Here is a 20,765-nt window from a genome sequence, read left to right as displayed (position 1 = left end):
CTAAAAGATGTCCTAAAGACCTATTCATTGCAGCACAGGCCCAAAGGAGGAGTTTCTGGCTGAAGAGGTGTCCATAGGAGGAGGCTCCATAACTGATATTATGGCCAACCGGGAAAAGGTTATCTTAAGACTAGGAGGGGGGAAGAGCCTACAAATGAAGTGTAATTGCGCTGAATCTTTTTACTTTTTACTTGACTGTTAAAACCTATTTCTAAGCTTACAATAACTAGTTTAACTACTTAAGGACCGGAAGGATTTGCCCCCTTAATGACCAGGCCATTTTTTGCAATACGGTACTGCGTAAATTTAACTGACAAAGGAGTGACAATTTTGAAAAAAACAATATTTTTTCTTTTTGCTATAATAAATATCCAATAAAGAAAAATGTCTCTCTCAGTTTAGGCCGATATGTATTCTTCTACATATTTTGGGTAAAAAAAAAATCGCAATAAGCATATATTGATCGGTTTGCGCAAAAGTTATAGTGTCTACAAAATAGGGGAAAGATTTAGGCATTTTTATATTCATTTTTTTAAACTAGAAATGGCAGTGATCAGTGATTTTTAGTGGGACTGCGACATTGCGGCAGACAGATCGGACACTTTTGACACTTTTTTGGGACCATTGACATTTATACAGCGATCAGAGCTAAAAATAGCCGCTGATTACTGTATAAATGTCATTGGCAGGGAAGGGGTTAACACTTGGGGGTGTTTAAGGGATTAAATGTGTGTCCAAGGGAGTGTTTCTAACTCTGGGGGGATGGGACTGCCTGGAGGAGGAGACCGATCGCTGGTCATAACCAGTATGAACAGCAAATCTGTCTCCTCACTCCTGACAGAACGGAGATCTGTCAATTGACATTGACAGATCTCCATTCTGTCTCTCTCAGGAGCGACCGTGGGTACCCGGCAGTCATCGCGGCCACCGGGCACACGCATCAGCTCCGTCATTGCGCGCGCGTGCCCCCTAGTGCTCTTAAAGCAGCCGACGTACAGCTACAGCGATTCGCCCAGGGAAGTCAACCTGCCACAGTGTAACTGCGGCGGCTGGTCCTTAACTGGTTAAACACAAAAACATTGTATTAAAAATGTTAATGTTATTTGTTTGACTACAATAAATGTAAGTAGTACCGAGCCAGGGAAATATTGTGTGTGTCTTGTTCTCTTCCACTTGCCCAGCAAGCAAATTTTCATTGTTAGAAATACAACGTAAACATGGCTACAGAATGTCACAAAATGTAGAGATTAGTTTCCCTACCTGTACAGGTTATTCCATCTCCTGTTAAACTAGGAGGACATGATCCACACGTAAATCCTGTATCTGGAGCTTTTTTGTCTTTACAGGTGGTGTTATCAAAACATTGGTTCTGTTTACAAGCATCGAAATCCTCCTCACAGTACATCCCTGTCCATGCAGCAGAACAGTTACATCCTGCAACCTTCAAAAAAGAAAAAAAATGATTTGTGATTTAAAACATATCCTGTATACATACAACAATGCTTTGAACATTGCCCATTGTAGTTGATATTACATCTTTTTTTTTTTTTTTTTTTTTTACTTTGAAAAAATAATGTTTTTACTGCTTACCATGAATGTTGTGGTTTCATTCCCCAAACTTAATTGACTGTTATACAGACAACTGCCATTGTTGGTACAGTTGCAGAGAACCAACGTCAGGACAATTGAAGTAGCGGTTTTGGAATTATTAGCTATTACAGAAACATTAACGGGAGATGAACTGGTGGGAAGCCATACCAGCATTCCATTCTCTGTGTAACAGAAAGGACACATAATTAGTGAGGCATCAGAAGGTGAATTGCTAGTCATGGAAATAAATCTTGGCATTGGAAAGCAATGTATTCACCTGTTATATTGATATCAGAGGAGTCTTTCTGCAGGGAAAATATCACTGTGTCATTGTTGTTATCAGTGGCTGTATAGAACACTGTCACAGATTCAAAGAGTTTGGTCTGAAGGGTGGTTGGTCCGGTCACATTCGGTGGAAAACTATCTGTAGTGGAAAACATTGTTTAGGCAAAAATCTTACCTGTATTTAGGGGTAACATGTAACATGTTGCCAAGCATCCCAAGCCTCATCCCACCCAACTGAGTTATTCATTCACAGAGATATGTGAAAGAACCACCATGGCATACAGACTTGTAGTTTCAAAGGACTACAAGTGTAGTATTCAGCACACTTGTAGTCCATTAAATCTTCCTCTAGCTTTCTCACTCAAAGCCTGTACAGAGGTATGAGCAGAAAGCTGGAGGAAGAGTCTGCAGGACACCGCAACCATGATTCATTGATCGTGAGTGCAATGCTTTGCAGGCTCCTGTGAGAAAAAATAATAAATGCCATTTTTTCGAACAAAAATATGTGCATTTATTATTTTTTCCTAAATGATGAACTTAGCTTTTAATTTTTTGCTTTTTTAAATTGGTCTGTGTATGTGTGTTTGTATGCATGTGAGATAGGGTCTTTAAGCTTCATGGGGGCAGGGACTGATATGCATGTACAATATGTAAAGTGCTATATAAATTGATGTTGCTGTATAAATGTCTGCAATAAATTAACTGGATATTCAAAGTCATTATTCACCATTTGAGTGAAAATTTTCACCTCCTTCAGTAAATCCCCAATAACCAAGTAATACCCAAGAGCTATCATCTGCAAGTTTCAGCACTTTCTGGTAGATATAAAGGCTGGCCTGCCGTCATAGCACCAGTGTATTTGGAGCGGGAGCTGCGGTAGCAGACATTTGGACCTGTGACAGAAGCAGGGTACCTGGAAGCCCGAGCTGGATGACCGGAAACCGGGAGCTAGGAGCCGGGAACTGGACGCAGGGAGCAAAACAGCAGGAGAGAGAGACGGTGAGTGTCCTCTCTAGACTTTTTAACTAGGAGCAGCAGGATGTGTCAGCCCTGGTGGGTGCTTTTGGCTGGGGGCCCTACTGGTTTCTGTACTATATATGCTATATATATGCTTCCTATAGTATATAAAGCCCCAATATAGTTTCTGAAGCTTGGAATCGTGAAAGATCTCATAGTGGCCCCCGAGGAAGTTTCTTTAGCTCATATAGCTTCTATATCTCCTCTAGCTCCGCCAGAATAGCAAAGATCAGTAAAGCATTGAATAGCGGGTTGTCCATAAAATTTAGGAACACTGCCTGGGATAATGACCCGTCAAAAAAAGAAGGAGCAGAAGCAGGAAAAGGCAGTGTGCAGAGTGGAGGGCTCTCAACATAAGGACTCTAATCAAAAGGATGTGGACAGTGTATCTCAAACACAGGCCCAGTGTGAGTCCAGGAAGGGATCTAGGGATGTCATGGGCAAACATGGAACGGAAGCCAATAATATACCCAGGGCTACACCCAGGTCTGACCCCAGGGGCACTAGGGATACTCCGGAGAGTACTCACAAGGATTCCAATACACTGCAGATGCCCAGGGACTCTCGGGAGATGGATGCAATGGGTACAGTTGATGCAGTTTCAGCTCCAATCTCAGACAAGCTGGCTGCATGGAGAGTTGTGGGCCCATGTTGGGTGGACAGTGTGTAGGGAAAAAATCAATTACCAGGAAGATCAAATATGCAGGAAATTGGAATTGTTATTGTAACAACACCTGAACCTACACTGAGTGATGTTTTTACCGCTGTGCAAGCATGTAACAACTCTCTATTATCTTTAACAAATCAAATGCTGGAATTAGGGTGACTTTGCTGTTATGAGGCAAGAGAATAAAAACATTTCCGAACGCACTACGGTAGTGGAGGATACGCTGCCCTTGTTTTTGTTTTTTCTCTTTCTATCTCCTGATTGGTCATATTTTTTGTTTTTTGTGCAGCACCAGCACACCAGTGTTTTGTAGGGCATTTTGGAAGATTTTGAACTTTGAATGGGCAGGTATGAATCTATTAAGGCCATTAGATAGTGGAAACAGATGGGTAGTAAAATCAAGGTGATATCGTGGAATGTAAGAGGACTGGGACATGGGAAAAATGTCCTCACATCATTGCATTGTATATAAATATTGGTACTGGCTGCAGAGGGCTGCAGATGTGTTGAAAAATAATATAATGTACATCATTTCCACACAAATCATTTCAATCTTCAGCCAGTCATACTACTGTCATTTCTTAGCAATGAGAACACAATTTTGCAATGTAAAATTATTGCAATGTATATAGTTCACCTGGACATTTTTTTTCTTTCTTACTTTTCACCTTACAGTCTTTTTGCCAACAGAAACATTGTTTTAAAATACTTTTCCTTTCCAAGTTTGCTTATTTTGTTTCATTTGCCATAATTAGTTAGTTAAACAATAAATTCATAATTTGATAAATATGATCATGTCTTACTCATTGTGCTGCTCTGTTCTTGGGCAGCAGCCACACTGCCCAGTGTGCTCTCTCCCACCTCAAAACTTTTAGTACTCAGAATGTCAAAAATACATTCATCATTTCCTTTGCATGTTTCATTTGCTTGGTTGATAAGGCTGAGGTTACTAGTCAGTAGCAACTGATCATAAAACAATGGCACAAAGCTGTTATTATTGTAGGTGTACCAGGATTCTCCTTCAGTCGCACTGTAATTAAAAATACTGCTTAAGGGAGTTGTTTTCCCTGCAAAGAAAAAAAATATAGATTTATAGCTTTACACAAAGAAAAGGTATCTACAATTTTTTTTTTTTTTTTTATTGCACTAAAATTTTATAAATGAACACCAGTGTGGTATGTCTGGGCTGAATATCAGGTATAAAGCTTCTGGCATAGTTTAGTTGTTGTTAAAAAAAGACACTAAATAACACTAGTTGATAATAGACATAGACATAACAAATTTATATATGCAATGTAATGCATATGTATGCACTGACTCTTATTACAGAGAGTTATTGAAAGTTTGTGAGTAGAAGGAAGAGTCTACGTAGTTTAGTTGACAAGGAAGCAATACAGTGTTCACCAATGGTTTTAAATATGCTTTACTACAATCAAAAGGACAGTCTAGTATGAATGATCTCTTATGCCCTGTATACACGAGCTGACTTTTGGACCGGACAGACCGAATCCGTTGGACAATCCGACCGAGTGTGGGCTTCATCGGTATTCCGACGGACCTTTTCGGTTGAAAGTCCGACGGACTTTAGATTTGAAACATGCTTCAAATCTTTCCTCCGGAACTCCGCCAGACCCAGTTCCTATAGGGAAGCCCATTCATCTGTATGCTGGTCTGATGGACCAAATACGACGCAAGGGCAGCTACAGCAACTGCCCGCGAGAATGTTTCCAGCGCGATCCTATCGCGCTGATTCTTGGCAACAGGGTACTATGCATCTCGCGTTCGCTGCAATAGGAAAAACACATTTTCCTATTGCAGCGAGAGGGAGGCGACAATGTCCCTTAGGTCTGGTATAGATTTGAAGGGGAACCCCCTACGCCAAAAAAAACGGCGTGGGGGTCCCCCCCAAAATCCATACCAGACCCCTATCTGGTAGACCCCCGGCCGGTCAGGAAAGGGGGTGGGGACAAGGGAGCGCCCCCCTCCTGAACCATACCAGGCCGCATGCCCTCAACATGGGTGCTTTGGGGAAGGGGGGAGCCCTGCGGCCCCCCCACTCCAAAGCACCTTGTCCCCATGTTGATGAGGACAAGGGCCTCTTCCCGACAACCCTGGCCATTCACCCGGGGAAAAAAGTGTCAATAAAAAAAACACACTATACAGGTTTTTAAAGTAATTTATTAGGCAGCTCCGGGGGTCTTCTTCCGACTTCTCCGCTATCTTCTGCTCTTTTTCCGCTCTCTTGCTAGTGGTGGCCCGGTCTTCTCCATCATCTTCTTCCCTCTTCTCTTCTTCCGATGTTGACATGACGCTCTCTCCCGCTATAATGCTGTGTTCACGGTGTGCAACAACTTATATAGGCATGGGGCGTGGTCACCGGGTGGTGTCCCCGCCCCTTATGATGTCACAGTCCCACGGTATGGTGGGACTTTGCCGTCATAAGGGGCAGGGTCACCGTGAACACAGCATTACAGCGGGAGAGAGCGTTGTGTCAACATCGGAAGAAGAGAAGAGGGAAGAAGACGATGGAGAAGACCAGGCCATCGCTAGCAAGAGAGTGGGAAAAGAGCGGAAGATAGCGGAGGAGCCCGGCAGAAGAACTGGAGAACGGGAGAAGAAGCGCAGAAGAGGCCGGAGAGCGGGAGAAGAACCAGACACCAGGAGAAGAGGCCAGAGAGAGCAGAGAAGTCGGAAGAAGACCCCCGGAGCTGCCTAATAAATTACTTTAAAGGCCGGAGAGCAGGAGAAGAACCAGAAACCGGGAGAAGAGGCCAGAGAGAGCGGAGAGGTCGGAAGAAGACCCCCGGAGCTGCCTAATAAATTACTTTAAAAACCTGTATAGTGTGTTTTTATATTGACACTTTTTTCCCGGCCAGAGAGCGGGAGAAGAACTGGACACTGGGAGAAGAGGCCGGAGAGAGCGGAGAAGTCGGAAGAGACCCCCGAAGTCGGAAGAAGAGCTGCCTAATAAATTACTTTAAAAACCTATGTAGTGTGTTTTTTTATTGACACTTTTTTCCCCAGGTGAATGGGTAGGGGTACGATGTACCCTATACTCATTCACATAGGGCGGGGGGTGGGATCTGGGGGCCCCGCAGACCCCAACAACCAACGGCCAAGGTTGTCGGGAAGAGACCCTTGTCCTCATCAACATGGGGACAAGATGCTTTGGGGTGGGGGGGGCCGCAGGGCGCACCCCTTCCCCAAAGCACCCCCCATGTTGAGGGCATGCGGCCTGGTATGGTTCAGGAGGGGGGGCGTTCACTCGTCCCCACCCCCTTTCCTGACCGGCCGGGCTGCGTGCTCAGATAAGGGTCTGGTACGGATTTTGGGGGGACCCCCACGCCGTTTTTTTGGCGTAGGGGGTTCCCCTTAAAATCCATACCAGACCTGAGGGCCTGGTATGCTCTGCAACGGGGCTCGCAAGGTGTTAATCTCGCCGATGAAAGCGGCGAGATTGACTTCCTTTTCTAGTCCTGTCGTACTTTATCACGTTCAAAATGAACATGTGTAGGCAAGTCCGAAAGTCCACCGTAACTCCGTTGAAAGTCGGCCGGGAAGACCGTCAGACCTATTCTGCCGGAAAGTCCGGTCATGTGTGCGTGAGTCCGTTCGTTTGGAAAGTCAATCGGAAGTCTGCTGAAAGTCCGTCGGATAGACCGTCGGACCAGTCCGGTCAAAAAGTCCGCTCGTGTGTACATGGCATTATAGTCTAAAGTTGACAACATACAATACAATTTGCCTACCTATAAAACACTCAATTAGAATTAAATCAGGCAGCTCTTTGTACTACATGACCACAAGTGTGGGTGAATCTAAACGTATGTGTACAAACAGATTGTAACTAGGGATGGGTGAATGGTTCAGCCAAAGCATCAGTTTGGGAAGAACATTTGCCCGTTCGGATGTTCATCAAACACCCAAATTTGCAGGGTGTTCGCCCCCACACAGTGCATTCTGCGCCCTGGGGGGCCGGGAAGTCATCAGCTGTCAATGGGTTTCCCCGCTGACAGCTAAACAATAAAAAAAAATGCTGTTTAAAAAAATAATGAAAAAAATGGCATGCCCGCCCCCCCACTGTCCATACCAGGCCCCATGGGTCTGGTATGGATTTGAAGGGGAACTCCACACCAAAATTAGAGAAAAAAAAACTGCGTGGCCTCTTTCCGACAACTCTGGGCTGTGGTTGTCTGGGTCTGCAGACAAGGGGCTTAGCGGAATCTGGAAGGGAGCCCCCAGATCCTGCCCCCCCCAATGTGAATGATTATCAGGTATGATGGCTAACATCCACAGCTGCACTAGATTTTGCACTCTCCAGTTCTAGTAAATCAACTACAATGTATTAATGATTAGAGCTGCATTATTTTTTGTCTCTTATATCTGTCTAGCGCTCAGTTTATTTTTCCACCAAACAGTATGTAAATGTTTTGAACATATACTTACATGTCATTCCAATTTCAAAAATAAGGGATTCATTGGGGAGCTTTACTCCATCAAATTTCAGTTTTGTTCCATTAAAAGCCATGAGATCATCAGTTTTATCATCATTAAACACACCTAAAACGATATATTACCATTTAGTTTTCACTTTCACTGCTGGACTTGCTATTATGATTAATCAATCTCCATGAAGGAAGAGGTGTCAATTTTTCTTTTGCAGTCACAGTTATAAAATGTAACTCACCCAAAAGGCCTTCTGTCTTGTTCTTGTAAATAACATCAAACATTGTGGTAAAGCTCAAAGCTCCCACCTTAGCAGACACGGTGACTGAGATCCCACCATCAAAGGTAGCCATTATTTCATTTTTCTCTGTCTTCTCCAGTGTCAACGTATCCAGCTGTGTAGAGTTACCTTTAAAAAAAGCAAATAATTGAAAATTAAACTATATCCACGTGACACAGCTAAAATTATCCAGTAATACATGTATAAGTTAATGGTTAATTAATTCAGTTTATTTTAAATTAATTTAAAGAGAATTACAGAAAGTGATTACAGATTACAGAAATCGAACCCATTGACATACTTTACAAACATGTGACTAATAAATGTATATGAATCTTGTAGGTTTGGTTCAAGCAGGGTTCGAATGTAAACCCTATTGAAGTCAACGGAGCCAAATCTGTCAAATCAAAAGTGCTCATTTTCTGGGCTAAATGGCAAAAGAGTTTAAAAAAAAAAAAAAACACAGCAAGGGGGGAGGGGGGAGGGCAAGTTGGTGGTGGACACTGCCCTGGGGATCAATGAAAAAAAAAACATTTGGACGGGAGCAATGATTTTTTTTTTAAAGTAGAGGCAGAGATAGTGGTGACGTAGTTGTCATATGTTATTGCCCAAATTTGGCCTTGTGGCTATATTTAAGCAATGGTGTAACCCCTCCAATCCCTGTCCATGTGCTTATGTGGCCAGGTATTTCCAGCCATGTAAGTAATTGAGTGGGTTGATGTCAGTGGTTGATAAGGACCCAGCACCCATTGCTTTCTTAGCAACCATTGACAGCTGGAAGCTGTCTTGTTCATCCATGCAGAATGTGCTAAACTTACGTTGGGACCAAACACCGAGCTTATTCCTATTTAACACCCTATGTATTAATAAAAACTGAAGCTGTGTTACCTGGTAAGGTAAATGCGGTACCGTTAATCTTCACAATGGTTGTATTTTTGTCCTGCAGTAACCACTCCACCTAAAATAAATAACCAACAACCATCAGTTATGCAGTTTTTTTAGCTTTGGGCAGCACAAAAAGACTTGTACCATGTGGAATTTATTTGTTATTTCTGTTACCATATACAAGTACTATAAAGCACTATAAAGGCGCCACTACCTGATACATGAATCTTACCGTTGTTTTATTTTGAATCATTGCAGCCAGTCCAACGAAGTTAGTTGCTTGTGTGTCATTGCCAGCCTTGGCTGTGCGTCCTTGGAGTGTGAATATAAGTGTGTTGTTCTCATTTCTAACATTGGCCAAGGTAAACTCCCCCAGTCCATTAAAAGTATACTGTACACCATCCAGTGTATTGATGTGAGGGTCTCCAAACAGGAATCCTGAAAAAATAAACAAATAGATAAACTCATAATATTAAGGGGTCTGTTTTAAAAGCATAAAAAGCTATTTTGCCAAATTTCCTAGTTTTTGCTCTTTTGAGTTTTGCGCTATTTACAAAGCCTTGTTTAGCAATATTTCACACTATTTTATTTTCACATGTTTATAAATAAGGTAAAATGTGGTAAAAGTGTAAAAGGTGAAATTAAACATTGCAAATAACTACTTGATGCAGTGTTATACAACACTGCCTAGTGACAGGTTCACTTTAAAATATAAAATTCAGTTTGTTCTAATTCTACTTTGAAATGTGCTTAGGAGTGTTTTATTAATAGCTTACCAAATCTTGGTGGAACATATCCAACACAGAAATCATAAGGTCTTCTTTGGCGGTATAAGGAACAGAGGTAGGAAGAACCAGAGTATAAACAACAGTTGTTATAAGGATCCACTTCCTGTTCTGCAAGCACAAAAAGAAAACATGTCAAAATTCTAATACACCAATAATAAAATGAGTCTATGCCAATTTTATAGACTTAGGTTAGTGTAGGATGTAAAAAAAAATAGCACGTTACATGAGAATTTAGAAAATCAGATGTAAAAACACCTTCAATGAGTCCTACAAATGTTTATCTCAACCACTGCAAAAAGTATAGTCTAGGTTAGGAGTAGGCAACCCCCGGCATGGGTGCCACAAGCGGCACACAAAGCCTCTTTTGCTGGCATGCGACTCCACCCCATCAGCAGAGCAGCGCAGGGAAGTGTTAGTGAGACACAGCTTCTGCTTCACTAATGCGTTCCAATTTCAGAATTCCCCACACCACACCTGCACAGAGGGGGAGACACTATGCACCCACACATTGTAAAATCTGGGAAACATTGTTTCTCTAACTTTTCAGTAGCTGCGATCGTCAGCTTTTGGGATGGGGAAGAGATTGGGTGCAGTTCTGCTAGGGGGGCGGTCCCTGTTTCCAGGAGGAGGAGGACTGTCATTGGCTATTGCTAAAGCCAATCACAGGCCTGCTAGCCCCACCCCCACCTACCATCTGGAGGAAGATGACTCACTTGGTTGTAACTACCAATAATAGAAAGAAGGGATTTCACTGTGATTGAAAAAAAAAACACAATCAGGTGACAGTTTTGGAACTACGGTTGAGCTGCAGGGGGGGTTCAGAGTTGGGACAAAAGAGCAGGAGGGTACAGTGGTGGGGCAGATGTGCAGGGGGGTACAGTGGAGAAAGAGATGAGAAGGGGGTTCAGCGGTGGGACAGAAGAGCAGGAAGTTCAGTGTTGGGCCAAATGAGAAGGGGTTACAGTAGTGGGACAGATGAGCAGGAGGTTTCAGCAAGGCCAGTGCTAGACTATTTCGCACCCTAGGCGAGACCAGCTACATGCGCCCCCCCCAAGAAAAAGTTTTTAAAAATCAATAATTTTAGTACCAGAACTCCTGGTGGAGGGATGGAGCCAGGTGGATAGGAGAGGGGGTGCAGCCAGGTGGAGAGATGGAGCCAGGTGGACAGGAGAGGGGGTGCAGCCAGGTGGAGAGATGGAGCCAGGTGGACAGGAGAGGGGGTGCAGCCAGGTGGGGGGTGGATGGAGCTAGGTGGATGGGAGAGGGTGGTGCAGCCAGGTGGGGGGAGGATGGAGCCAGGTGGGCATGAGAGGGGGATGCAGCCAGGTGGGGGGATGATGGAGCCAGGTGGACAGGAGGGGGGGTGCAGCCAGGTGGAGGGAGGATGGAGCCAGGTGGACAAGAGAGGAGGGTGCAGCCAGGTGGAGGGAGGATGGAGCCAGGTGGAGAGAAGAGGGAGGTGCAGCCAGGTGGGGGAGGGATGGAGCCAGGTGGACAGGAGAGGGGGGTGCAGCCAGGTTGAGGGATGGAGCCAAGTGGACAGGAGATGGGAATGCAGCCAGATAAACAAGGAAGAAGGTGCAGCCAGATGGAGGGATGGAGCCAGGTGGATAGGAGAGGGGGTGCAGCCAGGTGGAGGGATGGATCTAAGTGGACAGGAGAGGGGATGCAGCCAGATGGGGGGAGGATAGTGCCAGGTGGACAGGAGAGGGGGTGCAGCCAGGTGGAGAGATGGAGCCAGGTGGACAGGAGAGGGGGTACAGCCAGGTGGGGGGTGGATGGAGCTAGGTGGATGGGAGAGGGTGGTGCAGCCATGTGGGGGGATGGAGCCAGGTGGACAGGAGAGGAGGGTGCAGCCAGGTGGAGGGAGGGTGGAGCCAGGTGGACAGAAGAGGAGGTGCAGCTAGGTGGACAGGAGAGGGGGGTACAGCCAGATGGAGGAATGGAGACAGGTGGACAGGATAGGAGGGTGCAGCCAGGTGGACAGGAGAGGAGGTTCAGTCAGGTGGAGGGATGGAGCCAGGTGGACAGAAGAGGGGGGTGCAGCCAGGTGGAGGGAGGATGGAGCCAGGTGGAGAGGAGAGGAAGGTGCAGCTGGGTGGGGGAAAGATGGAGCCAGGTGGACAGGAGAGGGAGTGCAGCCAGGTGAAGGGATGGAACCAGGTGGACAGGAGATGGGAGTGCAAACAGGTGGACAAGGAAGGGGGTGCAGCCAGGTGGAGGGATGGAGCCAGGAGGATAGGAGAGGGGGTGCAGCCAGGTGGAGGGAGGATGGAGCCAGGGTGACAGAAGAGGGGGGTGCAGCCAGGTGGGGGGAGGATGGAGCCAGATGGACAGGAGAGGGGGGTGCAGCCAGCTGGAGGGAGGATGGAGCCAGGTGGACAGGAGAGGGGTGCAGCCAGGTGGAGGGAGGATAGAGCCAGGTGGACAGGAGAGGGGGGTGCAGCCAGGTGGAGGGAGGATGGAGCCAGGTGGACAGGATAGGGGGTGCAGCCAGGCGGACAGGATAGGGGTGCAGGCAGGTGGAGGGAGGATGGAGCCAGGGTGACAGGAGAGGGGGGTGCAGCCAGGTGGAGGGAGGATGGAGCCAGGTGGACAGGAGAGGGGGTGCAGCTAGGTGGGGGAGGATGGAGCCAGGTGGACAGAAGAGGGGGGTGCAGTCAGGTGGAGGGAGGATGGAGCCAAGTGAACAGGAGAGGGGGGCAGCATGGGGGAGGGAGGATGGAGCCAGGTGGACAGGAGAGGGGGGTGCAGCCAGGTGGAGGGATGATGCCAGGTGGATAAGAGAGGGGGTGCAACCAGGTGGACAGGAGAGGGGGTGCAGCCAGGTGGAGCGATAGAGCCAGGTGGACAGGAAAGGGGGTGCAGCCAGGTGGAGGGATGATATATTCAGGTGGACAGGAGATGGGGGTGCAGCCAAATGGAGGAAGGATATAGACAGGTGGACAGCAGAGGGGGGTTCAGCAAGATGGAGGGAGGATATAGCCAGGTGGACAGCAGAGGGGGGTGTATCCAGGTGAAGTGGCCCGGCGGTCTCGGCCCAGCGTGTGTGCTACGGCTAGTCCGGATCCATCCCAGCTGTCTCGGTCCACAATGCCGCCCGGCCTGCTCCTCCAGTGATTGGACATCGCCCAGGGAGAGAGGGAGGCGGTCAGAGAGCTGACACGGCTGCTGGACATCGGCATGGTTGCTCCGGGGGAGAGGGGGATCTGCCTGCTCCTTCTTCTTCTCCCTGCCTAGCGACTCTGCACCAGCAGCCAGCCAAATGGAGCTGCGGAAGCCGTCTCCCGCTACACACTGCACCGCATAGCAAGGGGGAACCAATCCTCTGGAGGGGACCCAGCGGCTGTGGCTTCACCCCTAGGCAACAGTGCGTCCTAAGTATATAGAAAAAAACTGCGCTATACCATAGATTGAATGTGAATATACATAAATGAATCATTCATGTCATGAGGTGATGAAATATGAATCTGAAAAATTCCTCTCATGAAATATTCTGCACCAGCAGCCAGCCAAATGGAGCTGCAGAAGCCGTCTCCCGCTACACACTGCACCGCATAGCAAGGGGGAACCAATCCTCTGGAGGGGACCCAGCGGCTGTGGCTTCACCCCTAGGCAACAGTGCGTCCTAAATATATAGAAAAAAACTGCGCTATACCATAGATTGAATGTGAATATACATAAATGAATCATTCATGTCATGAGGTGATGAAATATGAATCTGAAAAATTCCTCTCATGAAATATTCTGCACCAGCAGCCAGCCAAATGGAGCTGCGGAAGCCGTCTCCCGCTACACACTGCACCGCATAGCAATGGGGGAACCAATCCTCTGGAGGGGACCCAGCGGCTGTGGCTTCACCCCTAGGCAACAGTGGGTCCTAAATATATAGAAAAAAACTGCGCTATACCATAGATTGAATGTGAATATACATAAATGAATCATACATGTCATGAGATGATGAAATATGAATCTGAAAAATTCCTCATGAAATACCAACACTAAAGAAATCAAAAAAAGTGCAATGATGAAATAAATCATAAAGGATCAGTGACAAACAATGCAAATAAGGCTGTGAATCAATATATGCATATCAGAGTTCATAAGTGATCTTGACTGAAGAAAATCAGAAACCTCTAGTGAAAGTGAGGAGAGTCCAAAAGAAAAGCCCCTCAATACTCTACGGAGAGGACTTGATTGTGAAAACTGCATTAAAACACCGCTCACAGTGATCCTTCACCACATAGATTGTGCGCTTACCAAAAAGCAAGCAGTAAAGGCTTGTATGCAGACCCAAAACAGGGATATCCAGCTAGTAGTATGACTTGTCTGTATGCAGCGTGACTGCGGGAGTGCAATAAGAGATCCACCCACTCGAGCTCAGAGGCGTTGCTCGGGCCACAAGTCTGGTGATGCGCGGTCCATTTTCTCGAAGCTCAGTAAAGACGTCTCTAGATCTGTTCCTCCAATGATAAGGTAACACCGGACGGGACAGCTCTGGTCTCATCAGGCCTCACACAGGACACCGGCATGACATGTATGATTCATTTATGTATATTCACATTCAATCTATGGTATAGCCCAGTTTTTTTCTATATATTTGGTACTTTTTGGTGTGTATCCCACAGTTAAACTGCTGCTCTTCGGGGGGGGTTTGTATAGTGGCAGCGCAGTATTTTTCCTATTTCCCATTACAACAGTGCGTCCTAGGTGGCTGCCTAGTTTGCCTAGCAGGAGCGCCGACCCATGGGTTTCAGTGTTGGGGCAGATAAGGGGGTTCAGTGGTGGGACAGATGAGCAGGGGGTTACAGAGGTGGGGCAGATGTGCAGTGGGGTACAGTGGTGGGGCAGAGGAAAAAGGAGGTACATTGGAGGGACAGATGAGTAGGGTGAATAGAGGTGGGTCAGAAGAGCAGGGGGTACAGTGGTGAAACAGATTTTCAAGGGGGTACAAGGATCTGAGGTGTGAAGGTGCAGGAACTGGGGCTGATTTGAGCACTGGAGGTGCAGGAATTGGGGCTGATCTGAAGTGCGAGGGTGCAGGAATTGGGGCTGATCTGAGGAGTGAGAGTGCAGGATGTTAATTTGTCACTATTATCCAAGTAGTTTACAGCAGCGGTCATCAACCCTGTCCTCAGGGTCCACTAACAGGCCAGGTTTGCAAGATAACTGAAATACATCATAGGTGATATCATTTGCTGCTCAGTGATTGCAGTATTCTAGTCTGCATCTCCCAAAGGTAATACATAAAACCTGGCCTGTTAGTGAGCCCTGAGGACAGCGTTGATGACCACTGATTTACAGCATTTACTTTATAAAAAAAATCCTTTTCGTGATTGAGAGTGTGAAGTTGACATTTTATGGTATAAAATTGGCATGCTCAATTTCTTTGAAAACATTTTTTTGCACACTGTGCTCAAAAGGTTGCCCATTCCTGGTCTATGTAATGCATAATGTAGAAAAGAGTCATTTGTTAAGTACTTTTTTTTGTTTTTCTTTGTGATATTAGTTACAGTACCTTGGTATTGACGTCTAATCGTTTGCAGCTGTGACTGGTAATAGCTATAATACCAACTGTAGTAATAGTACGGGTCATACCACCGAAGCCAGCTGTTCTCATATGTCCAAGGAGTTGGTAAATATCTCTCTTTCTCCCCATAGGTCAAACTACCCCAGTAACTGTAGTAGCACCTGGTTCCTCCTCCAAACCAAGTTGGAAATGCAGTCTGAAAAGTGTAGGACTGACTATACCAATCTGAAAGGGGGGAAACAACAAGTATTGAATACCATAGACACCACAGTTATGTATACATGTCTGAATAATAATATCACATCTATCAGATAGACATTTGAAATAATTAAAATTGTGAGTCAAAAACATAACAACAGTACTGTCTGAAAATACATGATTTGGCGATAATTCAGCTTGACACTACAAGTGTTTCTGAATAAAAAAACTTTGAGCTGAAAATCAGTGTGAACATTGGAGTTGGTCTGTGTATTATTTTCTGTACTAAAGCAGTCTCTAAAATTGAACCCGTTCTTCACCTGAAAACTTACCCCTAACACTCACCCTTGCAGCAAGTCATTAACACTTTCTCACCTCCTCCATAACCCTAAATTATAATATTATTAACACCTAGAGCGAACTTTTAATACATAAATTCTCCCTCAAAACATAACCCCTAAAAAAGAACACTGAAAGCATATCTATGGTCAAAATGTAAAATCCTATATTCATTTTCCACATTCTATTTCTATTATTTATAGCCTACTCCTACAAATGTAGGAGTAGGCTATAAATAATAGAAATACAATGTTTGAAAACGTATGCTCTGAAGATTCCCACACATTTACTTCCGTGAATTTTGTGAAATGTATTCACTATACCCTGTAAGTAGGCACTGCCTGGGCCTACTTCTGAGCTACAGAGGTGCTCAGAGTAGGAGTTTCAGGAAGCAGAAACAGTATAAGGTTCACGGGCAGCAAAGTACCATGGGATATGTAGTCCTTCGAATTTGAAATTAAGCAGCAGAGAAGAATCTTTAAAGCATGCAGGGAATCCAGGAAGTTGTGGAAAGAGATGGCCTGCAGACAGGTAGCATTCACATCATGAAAGGAGATTTTTCAAGTAATTTTATTAAGTGTTCTTGCATAGCAAGACCACTTACTGTTATCTCACATATATATTATTCTTATTATTATAGCCAAATTTACCACCCTAACTCCTCCCACAGTTTTTACACTACATAGACAAGTAATATACCGAAACGTGCGGATTGTTCCCGAATGGTGTGCTATTACTTTGTGGAACGTTTCGCCGAATGGTTCACGAAATATCGTCGTTTTTGCGGCGAAATTGGTCCCATAGGAATGAATGGGGAAACTAGAGTGGGAGATGACAAAAGCTGGAAAATCAGAACATGATTTCTAAACTGCCGCCACTCCCTCATTTTCAAGCCCACCTACACAAATCTTATATCAAAACGTTCAGCTATCCCTGCTGCCACTAAACATGTCCACGGCTAAGCCATAGTCCTGATAGTTTTCACAATATGACCATTTGTTTGCAACTCACGCCGTCCATTGACATTCATTGAAACTACACTCTAGCCCCCTCCAAATTTGAAGGGCAATTTCTAAACTGTGACTGTGCCTTCATTTTTAATATTTCAGAGACATACTATACATCAAAATCTAGGTCTGGGTCTTGTGATTCTCACAATATAAAGATCTTCGCTGTAGGATGTACAGTTTTTAAAATACGGCCATTTGTTTAGAGGTCATTTCAGGAAATTTTAGCCATTAATCAGAGTGTACTGTTAGTGTTTGTTTTGTTGCCATGGTTACCAAAGCTTCTGTTATACACAGGGGGGAGGTGGCTGGAGCATCTCAGCTGATTACAGAGCCCGGGGGAGGGGACAAACACACCATGTACTGATTTATAATAGAGGAATATGACGGGGCAGTTTTAATGGGGTAATTCTGATGGGGCAGTTTTGATGAAGCAGTATTTGGGAAGCATAAACAGGGCATGAGCGTTGCTAGGAAACAGTGGTTGTAAACACAAGATGCTGAGACACTCCAAATGCATGTGACTTCATCTGCTAGACTTGATAATGCTTGTAGACTCCTCCCACAGTTTTTACACTACAGAGACAAGTAATATACCGAAACGAGCGGATTGTTCCCGATTGGTGTGTTATTACTTTGTGGAATGTTTTGCCGAATGGTCCACGAAATGACGTTTTTGCGGCGAAATTGGTCCCATAGGAATGAATGGCGAAATGTTCAAAACTAGAGTGGGAAGTGACAAAAGCTGACAACCCCATGATCAGCCAAAACATTATGACCACCCCATGATCAGCCAAAACATTATGACCGCCCCATGTAAAAAAAAAAAATATTTTTGAAAAAAAAAAAAAAATTTTTGAAAAAAGTAAAAAAATAATTTTTGAAAAAAAAAAAATCATTTTTGAAAAAAAAAAAAAAAATTTTTGAAAAAAAAATATTTTTGAAAAAAAAAAATTATTTTTGAAAAAAAAATTACTTTAAAAAAATAATAATTTCGAAAAAAAAATTATTTTTGAAATAAAAAAATTCATTTTTGAAAAAAAAAAATTACCTTTGAAAAAAAAAATTACTTTTGAAAAAAAAAATCATTTTTGAAGAAAAAAAAATCATTTTTGATTAAAAAAAATTCATTTTTGAAAAAAAAAATTACTTTTGAAAAAAATGTTCAGCTCTTTCAGCGAATGATGGAACTTTTTTACTACTATTTATACTTTTTAAAATATTAAGCTTTTTAACACTTTTCACAGTTACTCAAGCCACTCCACCCAGTTACTCCGCCCACTCCAGTTGTAGAGGCAAGAACACTTTCACAATTTCCCCAGAAATTGTACCTTTTCTAGTTACTATTAATTCAATTGTCAAAAATAACTCGTGTTTGTATTGTTAGTACAATGCTGATGTTAGGAAAATGAAAAGGTATGCTATAACTAAATATTTAATTTAACTTTCCCGCAATCCTAACACCTAAACCAACCCCTAAACTGAGCATATTTTCCTCGTCCAGCTTCAGGAGCCCAAGCACTGCTGATAACCAGTAGTCCTGCACAGAGAAAACAACAGCACTGAGATTGAAAGAAGAACCTGTTTTGTTGTTATTTGATTTTATTTGCTTCTGCAGACAAATACATTCTGTGTAACATGCAAACTCTCATGTTACAGTGCATGTTACAGCATGAGCTCAGGCCATGACTGGGGGGGTAGTGACCAGATCCCAGAGCACTGTCATACCATATACAATAATGTTCTGATCAACATCTGGGCTGATTGAAATTTGTCATCAACTGTACATGTGACTAATTGGTTCAAACTTCTTAATGCAGGTCATGAAAAAGAAATTCCATATACAGTAAAGATTTGCAAAGTGTTAATGGAAAGCTCTCTAGAAGAACTCACAAAGATGGTATGTCACTACACTGTTGGATTCTCTATAGTGCAAAATTTAACACATTATAAGGGAGTCCAGATGTGAAAAAGTGTCACCTTTGCTACAAATTTATTGTAAACATCTGATGGGGAGGAGCACAGATGTAAATGACTGTGTCCAGCATAAAGTTTCTAAAATATATACCTATACCTCCCAAATTTCTGAGATGGAAATGAGGGACACCTATCAGCAAAAGTATGCAGGCATAGGACACGCCCCTTGCCACACCCCCTTAAAGGAGAATTGTACAAAAAAAAGTGTTTTTTTTTACCACTGCTATTCCTTTTGGAATTTACAAAAGCAGCAACTTAGAAATCAGATGAAAGGTTTAGCACTGTAAAACACTTTTTGATAGATAAAAAGTGCATTTTATATACAACTATATAGATCAGACCAAAATGAGGGACAAATGAGGAGGAATGAGGGACAGAGGGACATTGCTCTGAATCAGGGACAGTCCCTCCAAATCAGGGACAGTTGGAAGCTATGTATACCAGTGGCAGCATAAAATTAAGGCTGGGCTCACACTAGTGCGAATTGGATGTGGATTTCTCTGCATCGAATTCGCATGACAGGAGATTGTGACCGGCTCTCAATGGAGCCAGTTCACACATCTCTATGGCGGCTGCAGATTGCACAGGAGACCTGTGTGTCTTTGGCTCAGTTTCAGGTCCGAATTCAGGCAGAAATGTGGGCCTGATTCGTCCCTGATAGGAGAACAGAGACGTACCAGACCCCTGGTGTGAGTCGTGTCCGCACTAAGTGTGAACCCAGCCTAAAACCTCAGTCATGGTGTGGATTTTAACAATCCTCCCCAAATGAAATTGAAAAGTGCTAGTTAACTATTATTAACCTAAAGAACATTCCCTAATAGCCTGGCATGTCTTACATGCATTTTGTTTATATAAGCAAAATATATTGGTTCATGCAATGGTTGATTTGATGTTTTCATCCTGAAATTAACCCCCTCCATTCCACCATAATTGTTACACGGATTATTTTATGAACAGCTTTTATGAACATTAAACATTATGGAAGTAATGTTTACTGAGGCAATAAACGTTTATAGAGCAAGGTTATTTTTTTCCATGAACATGTTGTTAAATCAAACAGAAGAGCAAAGTACAGGGAAAGTGTAATATGAGAAATACGAGGGACAGAAATAAACGCAGGCTGAGAGACATACATGCAGGGTGTGATGTCTCTGGCCTAGGGCTCTCAGATCTGGGGTTTTCTGCTCTGACATAAATGTTCTCTGCTCTCATTTCTAAAATGATGGTGAACAAAAAGACACTGACACAAAAAGACTAACCTGTGTATTTCTGAGGAATGCCATAGTATGGTAGAATATTTGCCTGTCTGTAGGAAGAATCGAACACGGCTTGCCAGTATGTACATGGGCATGGGCGTGAATAATACATCCAGTAAGGGTAAGAGTTAATGTCATTATAGTACCAGTTCAAACATTGCTTTCTGTAATTTGCTGTGTATCCTGAGTTATATTCCAGCCGATATGCCCAGTACCCTTTTTTATCTGCAAAAAAAACCAAAACAATTAAAACACGCATTTATGTGAGAATATACAGTGTGTCGAATGCCTCGGTTTCCTAACTGTTTTCTATGTAAGATGCACATTATCAGTAAAATGTTTCAGGTGAAATATCATTGCACTTACTTGTGTTTTGTCCTATGTACTGATCTGGAGTGTACCTTTTCTGGATACTAGCACCATAACTTGTTTGTGGATCATTGTATGCTGGGAAATTGGCAGCTGGACTGTAAGATGAAGATTCTCCACTACAAATAAAACAC

The 20,765-nt window shown here is 43.9% G+C and overlaps 1 protein-coding gene across 1 annotated transcript in view; it reads right to left on the bottom strand.

Moving 5' to 3' along the window:
* LOC141139893 (uncharacterized) overlaps positions 1–20,765 on the bottom strand; it is a 163,373-nt gene that overhangs the window by 79,776 nt on the left and 62,832 nt on the right. The window contains 12 exon segments of the mRNA XM_073626451.1: positions 1,261–1,441; positions 1,591–1,772; positions 1,868–2,014; positions 4,363–4,626; positions 8,003–8,116; positions 8,244–8,411; positions 9,171–9,240; positions 9,400–9,605; positions 9,944–10,063; positions 15,474–15,710; positions 20,266–20,487; positions 20,629–20,750. Coding sequence (XP_073482552.1) covers positions 1,261–1,441; positions 1,591–1,772; positions 1,868–2,014; positions 4,363–4,626; positions 8,003–8,116; positions 8,244–8,411; positions 9,171–9,240; positions 9,400–9,605; positions 9,944–10,063; positions 15,474–15,710; positions 20,266–20,487; positions 20,629–20,750 — 2,033 coding nt within the window.

The sequence above is a fragment of the Aquarana catesbeiana genome, linkage group LG04 (genome assembly GCF_042186555.1).
Source record: "Aquarana catesbeiana isolate 2022-GZ linkage group LG04, ASM4218655v1, whole genome shotgun sequence".
NCBI classification, from domain to species: Eukaryota; Metazoa; Chordata; class Amphibia; order Anura; family Ranidae; genus Aquarana; species Aquarana catesbeiana.
Note: the sequence above shows the minus strand (reverse complement) of the source record. Positions and strands in the feature narration are given on the sequence as shown.